At 43.4% G+C, this 16,860-nt stretch overlaps 1 protein-coding gene across 6 annotated transcripts in view; it reads left to right on the top strand.

Moving 5' to 3' along the window:
• The window catches only part of LOC140478686 (transcription factor Dp-2-like), a 201,957-nt gene that overhangs the window by 126,687 nt on the left and 58,410 nt on the right, over positions 1 to 16,860 (top strand). For 5 of the 6 annotated variants that reach the window (XM_072571960.1, XM_072571959.1, XM_072571961.1 and 2 more), the window contains one exon: positions 14,120 to 14,241. In XM_072571960.1, the coding sequence (XP_072428061.1) occupies positions 14,120 to 14,241 (122 nt within the window). Of the gene's footprint in view, positions 1 to 12,292; positions 12,488 to 14,119; positions 14,242 to 16,860 lie in introns of all 6 variants that reach the window. The other variant, XM_072571963.1, reaches the window with a different exon arrangement.

Genomic DNA, 16,860 nt, shown 5'->3' with positions numbered 1-16,860 from the left:
AACCCAAGCTGCTTGCAGTCTCTCAGCAGAACCTTTCTCCTGCTTCTGTCTATCTCATTAGTACCAACATGGGCTATGACAACTGGATTCTTTCCCTCTCTCTCCAAGTTCCTCTCCAGCCCAGAAGAGGACTTGTCCTCAACTTTGGCATCAGATGGGCAACATATCCTTCAGGACTCTGTCTTTGCTGCAGAGAAATTTTCTGTTCTCCTCACTTTGTTAGCCCCGTTACTCATATATTTCTCTTCTTTCCTAATCTATTTGAATGGTGCTCGAGATCACAGTGCTTTGGTCAGTTCATTCATCTTCCCACAGACGTTGTTCTCATCCACACTTGGTGCAATAACCTTGTACCTGTTGGACAAGGCCACTGGCTGTGACTCCTACATGGATAAATTCTGGACCCCAATGGCTGCCTCAATGCATTGTCACGCCCTCCCGCCTCACCGTGGACCATATAATTAATCCCTGGGTGTGACTGTCTCCTGAAAAAAAGTAACCATGTAGCTCCTCTCTCTCTTTGATGTAATGCAGTGTCTGCAGCTCGGACTCGAGCTCCTCAGCTCTGAGCTGAGGATCCTTGAGCAGCTAACGCTAGCTGTAGTTGTGGATTCCATTGGCACCCACCACCACCTCCATATTACAAATGCAACATGAGATGAGTTTCAATGTGAGGTGAAACACTGATAGAAAAAACATCGAAAGACAATATAAAGTAGGGGGTACAATTCTAACAGGGGGTGCAGGTGTAGAAGGACCTGGGTATATATGTGCACAGATCATTGAAGGTGGCAGGAGAGCAGTTAATAAAGCATACAGTTTCCTCAGCTTTATAAATAAAGGCACAGAGCACAAGAATGGGAAGGTGATGTTGAATTTGTACAAGACACTTGTTAGACCTCAGCTGGAGTATTGTGGGTACCACATTTATAGCAAATATGTGAATGCATTAGAGAGAGTTCAGAAGCAAATTACAAGAATGGTTCCAGGAGTGAGAAACTTCAATGATGACGCAGATTGAAATAGTTGGGAATGTTCTCCTTGGAGAGAAGAAGGATGAGAGGAAATTTGATAGGGATTTTCAAAATCAAGAGTGATTGGATTGAGTCAATAGGAAAGAGCTGCTGTGGTTCAAAAGAATGAAGAACAAGAAGGCACATCTTCAAAGTGATATGGAAAAAACAACAAACATATTGTGAGAAAAGTCTTTTTAACACGGTGAGTAGTTAGGGTATGGAATGCACTGCCTGGAAATATGGTGAGGGCAGATTCAATTGTGGCATTTAAGAGAGCTTTGGATTTTTTTGGATAGAAATTGTGTGCAAGGATGTTTGGAAAAGGCAAGAGATTGGCATTAGGTAATGATCCCCATTTGAAGATCCACTGCAGGCATGACAGGCCAGATGATCCTCTGCACTGTAATAATAATTCTATTATTTATTCATCGACAGACATTACATGCAAATATGCTTTTATTTTAAAAATTCCTCCAGGATGTATAGATATACAATAGCAGATGTATGTCTCCAGTTTGACTGCCTACACCCTGGAGGTTAAGTCCAGATCCAGTAAGTCCTCACATCACATTTTATAAGACACAGGAGCAGAAGTTAGGCCATTCAGTCCATCAAGTCCGCTCCGCCATTCAATCACGGCTGATAAGGTTCTCAAGCTCATTCTCCTGCTTTCTTCCCATAACCCTTAATAATGAAAAACCTATCTATCTCTGTCTTAAAAATACTCAATGCCCTGGCCTCTACAACCTTCTGTGGCAGTGAATTCCAGAGATTCCCCACTCTCTGGCTGAAGAAGTTTCTCCTCATCTCCAGTCTAAAAGGGCCTTTCCTTTACTCTAAGGCTGTGCCCTCGGGTCCTAGACTCTCCTACCTATGGAAACATCTTCCCAACATCCAGTTTCTCCAGGCCAGTTCCTCATCTGTTAAGCTTTTCATTCCTGGGACCATTCTCGTGAACCTCCTCTGGACACACTCCAGGGCAGGTATATCCTTCCTGAGATATGGGGCCCAAAACTGTGCACAATACTCCAAATGTGGTCTGGCCAGAGCCTTTTAGAGCCTCAGAAGTAAATTCCTGCTCCTATATTCAAGTCCTCTCAAAAAAGAAGCCATCATTGTATTTGCTTTCCTATTTACTGGCTCAACCTGCAAGTTTACTTTGAGAGAATCCTCAAGTAGAACTCCCAAGTCTCTTTGACTTCAGACTTCTGAATTTTCTCCCCATTTAGAAAATAGTCCATGCCTTTTATTCTTCTTATCAAAGTGCATGACCTCACACTGTACTCCATCTGCCACTTCTTTGCCCACTCTCCTAACCTGTCCAAATCTTTCTCCAGTCTCCCCACCCCCCAAATGCTACCTGATCCTCTACCTACCTTTATATCATCTGCAAACTTAGCCAGAATGTCCTCAGTTTCTTCATCTGGATTGTTAATGCATAAAGTGAAAAGTTGTAGTCCCAACTCTTGAGACTTGCAGAACACTACTAGTCACCAGCTGCCATCCTGAGAAGGACCCTTTTATCCCCACTCTCTGCCAGACAGCCAAGCTTCTATCTATGCTAGTATCTTGCCTCTGACATCATGGGCCCTTATCTTACTCAGTAGCCTCCTGTGCGGCACCTTGTCAAAGGCTTTCTTGGAGTCCAGGTAGATAACATCCATTGGCTCTCCTTGATCTAACCTGCTTGTTACTTTCTCAAAGAATTCTAGCGAATTTGTCAGGCATGACCTCCCCTTGATGAAACTGTGCTGACTTTGATCTATTTTATCATACACTTCCAAATATTCAGAAATCTCATCCATCACAGTGGATTGCAAATCTTACCCACAACCAAGGTTAGACTAATCGGTCTGTAGTTTTACATCTTTTGCCTTGCTCCGTTTTTAAACAGCGGTGTCATGTTAGCGATTTTCCAGTCATCTGGGATTCTTCCTGGTTCTAGCGATTCCTGAAAGATCACCACTATCATCTCCACTATCTCTTCAGCTATCTCCTGTAGAATTCTGGGGTGTAATCCATTTGGTCCAGCTGATTTATCCACCTTCAGGCCATTCAGTTTTTCTAGCACCTTCTCCACCATACTCACCTCTGCCTCTGACTCTCTTGAAGTTTTGGAATATTACTCATGTCTTCCTCCGTGAAGACTGACATGAAGTAATCATTCAGTTCCTCTGCCATTTCCTTGTTCACTACTGCGATGTGTCCAGCATCACTTTCCAGCAGTCTAAGATCCACTTTTGCCTCTCTTTTGCCCTTTATATATCTAAAGAAACTCTTACAGTCTTCGTTGATATTATTGGTTAGCTTACCCTCATATTTAGTCTTCTCCCATCTTATTTGGGTTTCCTCCGGGTGCTCCGGTTTCCTCCCACAGTCCAAAGATGTGCAGGTCAGGTGAATTGGCCATGCTAAATTGCCCGTAGTGTTAGGTATGGGGTAGATGTAGGGGTATGGGTGGGTTACGCTTCGGCGGGGCGGTGTGGACTTGTTGGGCCGAAGGGCCTGTTTCCACACTGTAAGTAATCTAATCTAATCTAATCTAATCTAATTTCTTCATTTTTGTTGCCCTCTGTTGTTCTATGTAAGCTTCCCAATCCTCTGGTTTCCCACTGCCCTTTGCCACATTATATGTTTTCTCTTTTGCTTTTATGCTATCCCTGAATTCTCTAGATAGCCATGTTTGCCTCTTCTTCCCTGTACCACGCTGCTTCTTCCTCGGGATGAATCTCTGCTGTGTCTCCTGAGTTATCCCAGAAATTCCTGCCGTTGCTGTTCCATTGTCTTTCCTGCTAGGCTCCTCTCCCAGTCATTTCTTACCAAAATGCAATTCCATGCATTTAACTAAATTGAACTTCATTTGCCACTCTTCAGCCCATCGACCCAGTTGATCGAGATCTCTTGGTAATTGTAGATAACCTTCTTCACTGTCCGCTATGCCATGGATCTTGGTGTCATCCGCAAACTTACTACCCGCGCTTTCAAAATTCTCGTCTAAATCTCCGTCTTGCTCAAACCCTCCTATCTCTGCAACATCTTTGTAAACCTTCTCTTCTTCCTGCTTCCTGCCCTGGCTCCTAAGTTTTCCTCCATCTAGCAACAAGAGATGAGAACTCGGGAAAATTACCATCACCAGAGACATGGTAGCAAGTAAATTGTTGGAACAGCAGGCTGCCAGATGTCCAGATTTTGATGCATTGGTTTTAATTTTTCAAAACTCCCTTGATTCAGACAAGGTCTGGAAGATAAAGAATATAACTCCTTTATTCAAAAACAAGGAAACTACAGGCCACTTATTTAAACAAATGTTACAGGCCACATGTTAGAAATGATTATGAAAGAGGATATCTGGTTGGCATGGACGGGTTGGACTGAAGGGTCTGTTTCCAAGCTGTACATCTCTATGACTCTATTAAGTTATAGCAGAGTATTTGGAAAAGTTTCAAGTGATCTTGACCATATGGGCCAATGGGCTGAGAAGTGGCAGATGGAGTTTAATTCAGATAAATGCGAGGTGCTGCATTTTGGGGAAAGCAAATCTTAGCAGGACTTATACACTTAATGATAAGGTCCTAGGGAATGTTGCTGAACAGAGACCTTGGAGTGCAGGTTCATAGCTCCTTGAAAGTGGAGTCACCAGTAGATCAGAGCGTGAAGAAGGTGTTTGGAATGCTTTCTTTTATTTATCTTTTATTGGTCAGGGTATTGAGTACATCAGCTGAAAATGTGTTGCTGGAAAAGCGCAGCAGGTCAGGCAGCATCCAAGGAGCAGGAGAATCGACGTTTTGGGTATGAGCCCTTCTTCAGGAATGAGGAAAGTGTGCCAAGCAGGCTAAGATAAAAGGTAGGGAGGAGGGACTTGGGGGAGGGGCATTGGCAATGCGATAGGTGGAAGGAGGTTAAGGTGAGGGTGATAGGCCGGAGTGGGGGTGGGGGCGGAGGCGGAGAGGTCAGGATGAAGATTGCAGGTGAGGAAGGTACCCTTCCACTGACACCCTCCTTCGACTGACTGAACTGGTCCTCACTCTGAACAACTTCTTTCCAATCCTCCCCCTTCCTCCAAACCAAAGGAGTAGCCATGGGCACCCGCATGGGCCCCAGCTATGCCTGCCTCTTCGTAGGATATGTGGAACAGTCCATCTTCCGCAGCTACACTGGCCCCACCCCCCACCTTTTCCTCCGCTACATTGATGACTGTATCGGTGCTGCCTCGTGCTCCCACGAGGAAGTTGAACAGTTCATCCACTTTACTAACACCTTCCACCCCGACCTCAAATTTACCTGGACCGTCTCAGACTCCTCCCTCCCCTTCCTAGACCGCTCCATTTCTATATCGGGCGACCAAATCAACACGGACATTTACTATAAACCGACCAACTCCCACAGCTACCTAGACTACACCTCCTCCCACACTGCCCCCCTGTAAAAACGCCATCCCATATTCCCAATTCCTTCGTCTCCGCCGCATCTGCTCCCAGGAGGACCAGTTCCAATACCGAACAACCCAGATGGCCTCTTTCTTCAAAGACCACAATTTCCCCTCAGACGTGGTCAACGATGCTCTCCACCGCATCTCCTCCACTTCCCGCTCCTCTGCCCTTGAGCCCCGCCCTCCAATCGCCACCAGGACAGAACCCCACTGGTCCTCACCTACCACCCCACCAATCTCCATATACATCGTATCATCCGTCGACATTTCCGCCACCTCCAAACAGACCCCACCACCAGGGATATATTTCCCTCCCCTCCCCTATCAGTGTTCCAAAAAGACCACTCCCTCCGTGTCTCCCTTGTCAGGTCCACACCCCCCACCAACCCAACCTCCACTCCCGGCACCTTCCCCTGCAACCGCAAGAAATGCAAAACTTGCGCCCACACCTCCCCCCCCCCCTTACTTCCCTCCAAGGCCCCAAGGGATCCTTCCATATCCGCTACAAATTCACCTGCACCTCCACACACATCATTTACTGCATGCGCTGCACCCGATGTGGCCTCCTCTATATTGGGGAGACAGGCCGCCTACTTGCAGAACGTTTCAGAGTACACCTCTGGGACACCCGGACCAACTGACCCAACCACCCCGTGGCTCAACACTTCAACTCCCCCTCCCACTCCACCAAGGACATGCAGGTCCTTGGACGACTCCATCGCCAGACCATAGCAACACGACGGCTGGAGGAAGAGCGCATTATCTTCCGCCTAGGAACCCTCCAACCACAAGGGATGAACTCAGATTTCTCCAGTTTCCTCATTTTCCCCTCCCCCCACCTTGTCTGTCCCAACCCTCGAACTCAGCACCACCTTGCTAACCTACAATCTTCTTCCTGACCTCTCCGCCCCCACCCCTACTCCGGCCAATCACCCTCACCTTGACCTCCCTCCACCTATCGCATTCCCAACGCCCCTCCCCCAAGTCCCTCCTCCCTACCTTTTATCTTAGCCTGCTGGACACACTTTCCTCATTCCTGAAGAAGGGCTGATGCCCGAAACGTCGATTCTCCTGTTCCTTGGATGCTGCCTGACCTGCTGCGCTTTTCCAGCAACACATTTTCAGCTCTGATCTCCAGCATCCGCTGTCCTCACTTTCTCCTATTGAGTACATTAGTTGGGAAGTCATGTTGTGGCTGTACAGGACATTGCTTAGGCCACTTTTGGAATATTGCGTACAATTCTGGTCTCCTTCCTATCGGAAGGATGTTGTGAAACTTGAAAGGGTTCAGAAAAGATTTACAAGGATGTTGCCAGGGTTGGAGGATTTTAGCTATAGGGAGAGGCTGAACAGGCTGGGCTGTTTTCCCTGGAGCGTCGGAGGCTGAGGGGTGACCTTATAGAGGTTTACAAAATTATGAGGGGCATGGATAGGGTAAATAGACAAAGTCTTTTCCCTGGCATCGGGGAGTCCAGAACTAGAGGGCATAGTTTTAGGGTGAGAAGGGAAAGATATAAAAGAGACCTAAGGGGCAACTTTTTCATGCAGAGGGTGGTACGTGTATGGAATGGGCACCAGAGGATGTGGTGGAGGCTGGTACAATTGCAAAATTTAAGAGGCATTTGGATGGGTATATGAATAGGAAGGATTTGGAGGGATGTGGGCTGGGTGTTGGCAGGTGGGACTAGTTTAGGTTGGGATATCTGGTCGGCATGGACGAGTTGGACTGAAGGGTCTGTTTCCATGCTGTATGTTTCTATGACTATGACTAATCGGGTTGAGTCAGTGTAGTGTTATAAAAAGTAAATTGTGTGTAACAAAACTTTTCAAATTTTTTGGGGCGGTCTAACATGTGCTTTGGGGAAGGGAAATCAATGGACGTACTTTACTTGGGTATCCAGAAGGTGATTGATAAAGTGCCACTTCAAAGATGAAATAATAACTATTTTCTAATCAGCCTGCTCAGAGATGTTATTACATACATCTGGAACAAGTGGGACTTGAGAAAATGGGTAGTGTAGGAGGTAGCTTATTGGCATGGATGGAAATTCAACTAACCATTAGGAAGCAGTGAGGAGGCATAGTTGTGTCTTTTTCAGGTTGACAAGATGTAAGGAGAGATGTGCTGCAGGAATTCGACCCGATCTCAGTTATTTACAATTAACGTAAATGATTTGGATGAAAGGACAGCAGCTATAGTAGCTAGGTTTGCTGACCATCCAAAGGTAAGTAGGAAGAGGATATGAGGCCAGTACAGGATATACAGGCTACAAAACTACAGTAATTTGAATGAGTGTGGAAAAATATAGCAAATGAAGTGTGATGTGGGAAATTGTGGGATTGCCACATCGCCAAACCCTTATCACCTGCATCCAGGAGTAAGAACGCCTCATCTTCTGCCTTGGGACCCTCCAACCACACAAGATCAATGTGGATTTCCTCAATTCCCCTGCCCCATCTTCCAACTTGGCACCACCCTGTTGAACTGTCCTACCTCTCCATCTTCCTTCCCACCTATCTGCTCCACCCCGCTCTCCAACCTATCACCATTACCCCCACCTCCATTTCCCTATCGCACTCTCAGCTAACTTCCCCGCAGACCCAACCCCCTCCCATTTATCTCTCAGCCCCCATGGTCCATAAGCCTCATTCATGATGAAGGGCTTATACCCAAAACATCGATTCTCCTCCTCTCTCCTTAGATGCTGCCTGACCTGCTGTGCTTTTTCAGCACTACACTCTTGACGAAAATGTACGATTGTCTATTTTCGCGAGAGATCTGGATGTCCTTGTGCCTAAATCACACAAGGGTAGGATGCAGATGCAGGAAATAATCAGGAAAGCTAATAAAAAGTTAGAATTTATCACAAAGAAAATTAAATACGTACGAACGGTGTATATTGTATTGGAGTACTGTACTTAAAGATGTATTGCTGGAAAAGTGCAGCAGGTCAGGCAGCATCAAAGGAACAGGAGAATCGACGTTTCGGGCATAAGCCCTTCTTCAGGATTCCTGAAGAAGGGCTTATGCCCGAAACGTTGATTCTCCTGTTCCTTTGATGCTGCCTGACCTGCTGCGCTTTTCCAGCAACACATTTTTAAGCTCTGATCTCCAGCATTTGCAGTCCTCACTTTCTCCTGGAGTACTGTACTGGTCACCTTATTTTTCCAGTAGAAACCTACGATTCACTTAAAGTCATTTCACTTAAGGTTTTCAGGAATGCCACCAAACTTTAAATGAGGACTTGCTGTGATAGCTCATACAAATTTTCTCTTCCAATCTCAGGCTAAGTATGATCACACTGGCCTAATATATTCTGCCTCGTATTACTGTTGGATTGAGTTATTAAGTTCCTGCCCAGTGTTCAGATATGATTTGGAGATGCCAGTGTTGGACTGGGGTGTGCAAAGTTAAAAATAACACAACACCAGGGTATAGTCCAACAGGTTTATTTGGAAGCACTAGCTTTAGGAGTGCTGCTCCTTCGTCAGGTGGTTGTGGTTGTCGAGTAAAGATTATGCCTTACACAATTCTGTGTCTTACAATCTTATGCTCCACAACCACCTGATGAAGGAGCAGTGCTCCGAATCATCCCTGATGAAGGGACTGTGCCCGAAACGTCGATTCTCCTGCTCCTCGGATGCTGCCTGACCTGCTGTGTTTTTCCAGCACCACACTCTCAACTCTGATCTCCAGCATCTGCAGTCCTCACTTTCTCCTCCTGACACAATAATGCCAACTCCCAATATCTAATGTCCGACTTTTACATGATTTATAGCAAATGCCATGTGACACAACTAAAATAACACTGAACAAAAGCATGTTCATTCCTCTGTTAAATGGTAGCCAAAGTGTGGAGGGGCTGGTTTTGGACTGGGGTGAACAAAGTTAAAAATTACACAACACCAGGTTATAGTCCAATGGGTTTATTTGGAAGCACTTGCTTTTGGAATGCACTGCTCCTTCATCAGGAGCAATGCTCCAAAAGCTAGTGCCTCCAAATAAATCTGCTGGACTATAACCTGGTGTTGTGTGATTTTTTAACTCTGTTAAATGGAACCTGTAATGATTGGTAAAAGCAGGTGTTCATGTTTCCCCCACCAGATGGCAGTAAAGTTTCTTTCAAGCATTTTATTGTAATCCACTCAACTAGTGAGCACATTAGTTGCTTTGAATTATTTTGACATTTCACTCACATTTTCTTGCAGGATATGCTGTAAATGCTGAGTAATTATCTAGGTTTAACTATTTTTTTAAAAAAAATTACTCTAAATATCATTAGTTGATCTCTCTCTCTTTGAATGTATTAAATTATTGACTTCCAAATTTGAGTGTTGGAGGATATCTTTAATTTGAAGATGGTGCTTCATTGCCTTCCCACGTGTAAAGTACTGTGTTGTGACCCCTGGTGGGTCTGTGCTACTGGTGGAATAGTGATTGTGATGGTTAGCCTGTCATTGAACATGGGGTATTACATCGAGGTCACACCAGGTGAGGTTAGCAGCTTTCCTTCAATTAGGGAACCAGACGGGTTTTCACAATCAGTGACAGTTTCACAGTCACCATTACTGAGACGAGCTTTAAATTTCAAAATTTTTGTTCAATTAATTTAACTCCAAGTCTACCAGCTGCCATGGTCTCCAGGATGTGCCTGGCGAAATGTCTGTAAGGTGTGATTCGGTGAGTATGACTGTATCAGGCTGTTGCTTAACTAGTCTATGAGACTGCTCTCTCAATTTTGGTATATGTCCCCAGATTTTGGTAAAGTGGGTTTTGCACCATCAAAAGGACTGTGCTTGCTGTCATCTTTTCTGATTAGGAGGTCGATGCCAGGTGTTTGATTTGGTTTCATTTCTTCCTTTAGATTTCATAGTGGTTTGCTCGGACTTAGTGGCTTGTTAGATCCTTTTAGAATGCGGTTAAGAGTCAGCAATGTTGCTGTGTGTGTGGAGCCAAATGTAAGTCAGACCAGATAAAGATGGCAGATTTTCTTCTGTCAACAGTTGTCATTATGCAAACTTTTAATTTCAGATATTTTTTAAATTTACATTTCACCATCTGCCACTTTTTGGGATGCAAACTCATCCCCAAGATATTTGCCTGCAGTTTTGGGATTACTAGGCCAATGATATTCATCACTGCGCCACCACACCCCAAACTTTGCCTTGATCCTTATGTCCCACTCCTTTCCATTAACTTAAAAACTCTTATTTTTATTTCACTTCAGTTCTGATGATAGGTCATTTAGACTTGAAGTATTATCTATGGTTCTCATCGTAGATGCTAGCTAATCTCTTTAGTATTTGTACTATTTTTCACTACTTCACATTTCTAGGAACAGCAATAATGTTTTTTATGCTGCTGTCCTCAGTTATGTATATTCCATTATGATACGATAAGTTAACACTGATAAATCGCCATAATAAGGCCTCAGCCAATTTTCAGTGCATTTCATTAAAGATAACTTATTATTATTATTCGATAATAGCTGCTTTCAAACTTGATTTACTCAAAACAATCTCAGTTGGATAAAAGAAGGGGTCATCACCTCAATAATATGTTAAATTCTTGAGAATTCCATCAAATTTGTTTACCTAAGAAAGAAGATCTTTGGGTTTTCACCAGTGTCAACATGGGTAAAGCGCAATACGAAATCAAATGATCCTGTGTTGAACGGGAATGTTACTCTAGACTTCTCTTGGGGAGCTCCCTCCCTAACAGGATTGTGGGTCAACCTACAGCACATGACTGCAGTGGTTCAAGAAGGTAGGTCAATATCATCTTAAGGGCTACTAGGGACGGTCAATAAATGCTGACCCAGCCAGTGATGTCCACATCCCATGTGTGAATAATAATTAAAAAAAACATATTTCTTCCACTGAATTGCTGTTATCTCCAAGCCAGCTAAATTGGACTTCCTCAAATTTGGTGTTTATTGAGTTGATCAATTACCTAAATAAATCACATCTCTTGGCTCATTTTTCTAAGAGGTTTATTTTAATTGATTCTTCTGAAATATAAATATCTTTGGAAAATGAGACATTGAGTACACATTTATTGTTGACACAACTTGAAACACAGTGTAGCACAATATAAGGATCTATCATTAAATTATTCATGGCTATTTTAATTTGAAATCCACATACTTTGCTTGTTTTTAATTCATTGATCTGATTTCCCCCTGTTTCCGGCATATTTTCTATTTGATGGGCAGTTGCATAATTACTTGCCTGATGAGGTTCATTGCTCATATAATAATAGGATTACATAATCTCTGCTGGAGCAGGATCGCTTCTGCATGAACAGCTGGTCACGAATATTTTCACTGTTACCCTGCAAGACCATGCACCTTAATGCAAAGCCTTCAGATTGTTTTTGGCCTGTCACTTTCTTTGTAGACTTGAGCAACAAAGCAATTTTATAGGTATTGAATAATTCAGCTTCCCACTTTAGAGGAATAATTAGATTCCAGTTCTGATTGAATACTGAAATAGTATGATGCAGTGATTTTGGTGCAAGTTAATGCAGTAGCTTTCTGCTGTCGCTAGACGATGATCTTTTCAAGTATGCACTGTAGTGCACACAAATAAATAAAATCCTGGATTGTATTTCTTTGCAGCAGTTATTTCTCAACGTCGCTCCGCCACAACAAAAAATGTTCAAAACTTATGTCGTGCTCACAAAAAATACATATTGAGAGTTAGAGATACCTGCAAATGTGAAGTTACTGTATGTTTTGGTTTTGTATCTTCTCCTGAATCACCTATTGCCACACACTGTAATTCAAGTAATAGAACAGGCTGCAGTAATGTTGACCAGTCGTCTAATTTTACTTTTCTTCTTTAGTGCTAAGTGCTTGGATCAAAAACAGCTAGTACAGTTAAGTACAGGAAATCGCTGTGCAAGCCCATTTCCTCGAACCTAATGGCACTGTGTGGTAGCACTTAAATGGACTCCACATGTACTATTCTGGTTTGCTGCACTCTGTTATTGCTTATCACACTGGAGAATGTCAGTCAGTACTGGGAACAACTTGTACTGGTGAGTGTAATGTGTTAATGCTGAGAACTCTCAGGAGGAAGTGTACTACTCGTTAAAGCGAGGATAAAGTTATTTCTCTTTAAACCCAGCAATTAACATACATTAACCCAAATAGTGGAAGAATTACAATGCGCAACATTTGAATCCACATACTAGCTATCTCTGCAACTTCACCACTTATGACCAAAACAGCATTCAGATCGGACACTGCTTCAGAACGTAATTAATGTAGATTTTTGTTGGCAAGGGAAGGTTATTGGGAATAGATGGAAATGTGAAATCTGAACACAAACAGATCTTATTGAAGAGAAGAGTAAGCCCAAGGGGCAGAATGGTCTACTTGTGCTCCTCGCTTGTATGTTTGGATATAAACTACACCTGTGACTATAGGCTTCAGTGCCTGTGTGCTGAATCTATATTCTGCTTTCTCAGGAGCAGACTCATTGCCTTGGTTTCATTTGTAGATGTTTGAGAATGCTGACCAAAACCATAAACATCAAGAGCTAGTTCAACAGTCCTAGCTTACCAAAACTAAAATTGTGCCACTGTTAAACTATAGTTTAACTGTATACTCGGTTGGAGATTTTTTAAAAAACTGAAATAAGAATAAATGTAAGGTAGGTAAAGTTACCATAGTCCCAGAGACCACAGGGCCGGTGTCTCATTGAGAGACAACTGGAATGAGTTTAACCTGAGGGTCACCACTCCTCGGGGTAATTGTGTCTATAAGAACAAGGGAAAATAGCTACCAAGAAATCAAGGGTTAACTTTAGGGAAACTTGAATTGTTTTGGCTTGTTTTTCTTGATGCAGGAAAATGAAGAGCCATCTAATCAGGGTGTTTTAAGTAGACTCGATCGTGGAAATAAAGAGAAGTTTGTATCTCTCCCAGTGGGGGAATCCAAAAGAAGAGGCCATTAGGGAGACAGTGACGTAGTAGTATTGTCACCGGACTAGTATTCCCGAACCTGAGGTTCTATGGATATGGGGTTCAATTCCACCATGACAGGTGGTGAATTTGAATTTAATAAAAAGACAATCTAATGATGACTATGTAATTATTATTGATTGTTGTCAATATCCAGTGGTTCACTGATGTCCTTGAGGGAGGGAAATCTGCCATGTTTACCTGGTCTGGCCTACATGTGACTGCAGACCCACAGCTGAAACCAGTTGACTCGTAGCTGCCCTCCACACAATTAGCAATGGGCAATAAATGTTGCCTGGCCAGTGATGTCTACAGTCCATGGAAGAATTTTTTTTTTAATTTTAAAAGCTGTATGTAATTGGAAAATGTATCTTCACACAAAGGTAGCAGAAGTCTGAACCTTTTACCCAAAGGGCTGTGGACATTGGGGATGAATTGAAGCTTTCACAGCTCTCATCAGCAACCCCACCCCCACCCCAGGGTAAAGCCCGTTCTTGTTCTGGTGTTGGTAATTTCCAGCTGTACCTTTGTCCCTTCCGAGTTGGGATATTGGCATTGTATCTTCGTAAATAACAGAGATGATATGCTATTATTTACTACTTTGTATGCATACTGTTACAGGTTGTTATTAACATGGTAGAATCTTGAGTATCTGCTCATTTAACAAGTACAAAATGTTTTCTCCTTTGTGCTTGTTGTCAACAGATCATAAGCACGCCACAGCGATTGAGCAACTCTGGGAGTGTCCTAATCGGAAGTCCATACACCCCCACCCCAGCCATGGTTACTCAGAGTCATGTGACAGAACCATCTGGCTGGGTTACAGGGTAAGCATTAACCTTCTCTTGAAAGATACGTGTCCAATTCAGGAAGTAACCCTGAAAAAGCATCTGCTGAAAATTAAATGTACTGTCCAACAAAACTCTTACAACCAAATACGTTTATGAACTGAAATTGCATTTAATCAGGAATATGAACTTAAATATTGGATGTGGACGATTTTGTCCGGTTGTGCTTTAAGATGGCACAGTGATATCACGGTGTGTTCGGAAAAAGTACCCTGAGATCAGTTTAAACTAAGACCGGTGCTGTTTGAGATGGTAGTGGATATGAGGTGGTAAGGGATAATAGCTGTGTTATTCGGAAGGGAGACTTCTAATGAAGTGAAATGCCTCGACTTTGTTTCCTTTCTGCAGGCAGCGACAGTACTGTGGCTTAAGAGGTGTATTTTGTCATGGTTTTTTTATAAAGGAAGGTTGTGACAGAGGTGACTGGCAGTCTGCCCCAAAGCCAGTAATGTCAACATTGTGAAGCCTTGAGTTTTATCTTAAGTTGGAACAATAGAAGCAGCCTGCATGGGTGGGATCAAGATCCCACAGAATCAGGATTTTTAGGTTTAGTTTTCAGTAGTGGTTACTGGGTTTGGAAGCTGCAGTATTTCTCTCCCTGCTACTCTGCCTCTAAGTTTTCTCTTGATGTTTTTCCTTCTAGACTGGGGAACTGCATGTGAGGCAATTCATTTTACTGTATTTGCCTTTGCCAAGGGTGTGTTTGTGGGATGATGCAATATTGAAACAGTTACTGTTTAGTGGTTAAATAATCTAATATTCTGTTAAGTTTTCCAATAGAAGTAAGTTATTCCAATCCTTTCTTTTGTTGTATCTTAACTATAGTGCATAGATAAAGTGTGTTTTGCTTCAAGACTGGTAGTTTGACCAATCGAATTGCATCCTGAATGCAACACCTGGCACTTGCCTTTAAAACAAGCCAAGGTTAGGGCCTTGGCTATCTCCTGCGTATATTTTGAGGGGGTTTGGTCTGGTCCATAACAAGGTACATTAGCATTAGCTTGGGGATGAAATTCTCTAAGAAAATTATTATAATAGTGGATACTTAGTGTAATAGAAGTAAAATGTCCCCCTTGACAATTTTGCAAATTTGATCTTTATGTACTGTTTCTCCTCTGTCTCCTATAACTGTCTCCTAGTGAACATGTGTGCTTGCAGAGCAGCGCAGTCCAATGGAAATTGCTGAAATATCACTTATGATTGTGATCCATAATAGAATGACAGAGCAGACTCAATGGGCCAAATAGCCTAATTCTGTTCCTATATTTTATGCTATGTTGGGGAATCTATTTCACACACATTGCAAGCAATTAACACTTTCAGTATTCAAGGAAATAAGATGATCACAGTGATTTGAAACACACTCTCACACTTAGCTTTTTGTCTTACCAACAAAAGCACCAGATAGTAGGATGGAGCTGCCCTTGGAGTCCTGAACATTGACTTCGGACCTCGTGAAGTCTTTTGACATCTGCTCAGACATGAGCAAGGAAGCCTCCTGCTGATTTCCACATACCATGGCTGATGAGCCAGGACTTTTCCATGTTGAACACAACTTGGAGGAAACACCCAGGTGACCTCGGTGTCTATCAGCAAGAGTGGCTCGGCAGCAGTACCTGTTGATTGAACTGGTCGGGTCCTAAAGGACATCGCTGTTGGACTGGATCTGTGACAGGAGTTGAGGGCATCAACATGGGGGGGAAAGCATACTTGACCTCATTGTCACCAATCTGCCAGCTGCAGGTGCATCTGACCAGTATCTGTAAGAGTGACCACCATTCTGTCCTTGAAATTCTGCCTTCACATTGAGGATACCTTCCGTCATGTTGTGTGGCACTATCACCACGCTAAATTACCATCAAACCAGAGGGTCAATCCTGGTTCAGGGAAGAGTTCAGGAGGACGTGCCAGGAGCAGCAAGAGGCATACCTTTTAAAAAAAAAAAAGTGTTAACCTAGTGAAGCTACAAACAGAATCCTTCAAAACAACATAAGCAGTAAGGTAAAAACAATGACTGCAGATGCTGGAAACCAGATTCTGGATTAGTGGTGCTGGAAGAGCACAGCAGTTCAGGCAGCATCCAAGGAGCTTCTTGGATGCTGCCTGAACTGCTGTGCTCTTCCAGCACCACTAATCCAGAACATGAGCAGTAAGGCAGCTCAGGGATTCCACAATCAACGGATCAGACGTAATCTCTGCAGTCGAGCCACATTCAGTTGTGAATGGTGGTGGACAATTAAACATTTCACTGGAGGAGGAGGCTCCACAAAGATCCCCATCCTCAGTGATGGAAGAGCCCAGCACGTCACTGCAAAAGATAAAGCTGAAGCATTCACAGCATCACAGATACCAGTCTTAAGCCAATTCAATTCACTCCACATGATGCCAAGAAATAGTTGGAGGCAATGGATACTGCAAAGGCTATGGGCCCTGACAATATTCCGGCAGTTGTACTGAAGACTTGTGCTCCAGAACTTGTCATTCCCCTTGCCAAGCTCTTCCAATACAACTACAACACTGGCATCTACCCGAGAATGTGGAAATTGCTCAGGTGTGTCCTGTACACAAAAAGCAGGACAAATCCAACCTGGCCAATTA

Source organism: Chiloscyllium punctatum, chromosome 6 (assembly GCF_047496795.1).
Source record: "Chiloscyllium punctatum isolate Juve2018m chromosome 6, sChiPun1.3, whole genome shotgun sequence".
Taxonomy (NCBI): domain Eukaryota; kingdom Metazoa; phylum Chordata; class Chondrichthyes; order Orectolobiformes; family Hemiscylliidae; genus Chiloscyllium; species Chiloscyllium punctatum.
Note: the sequence above shows the minus strand (reverse complement) of the source record. Positions and strands in the feature narration are given on the sequence as shown.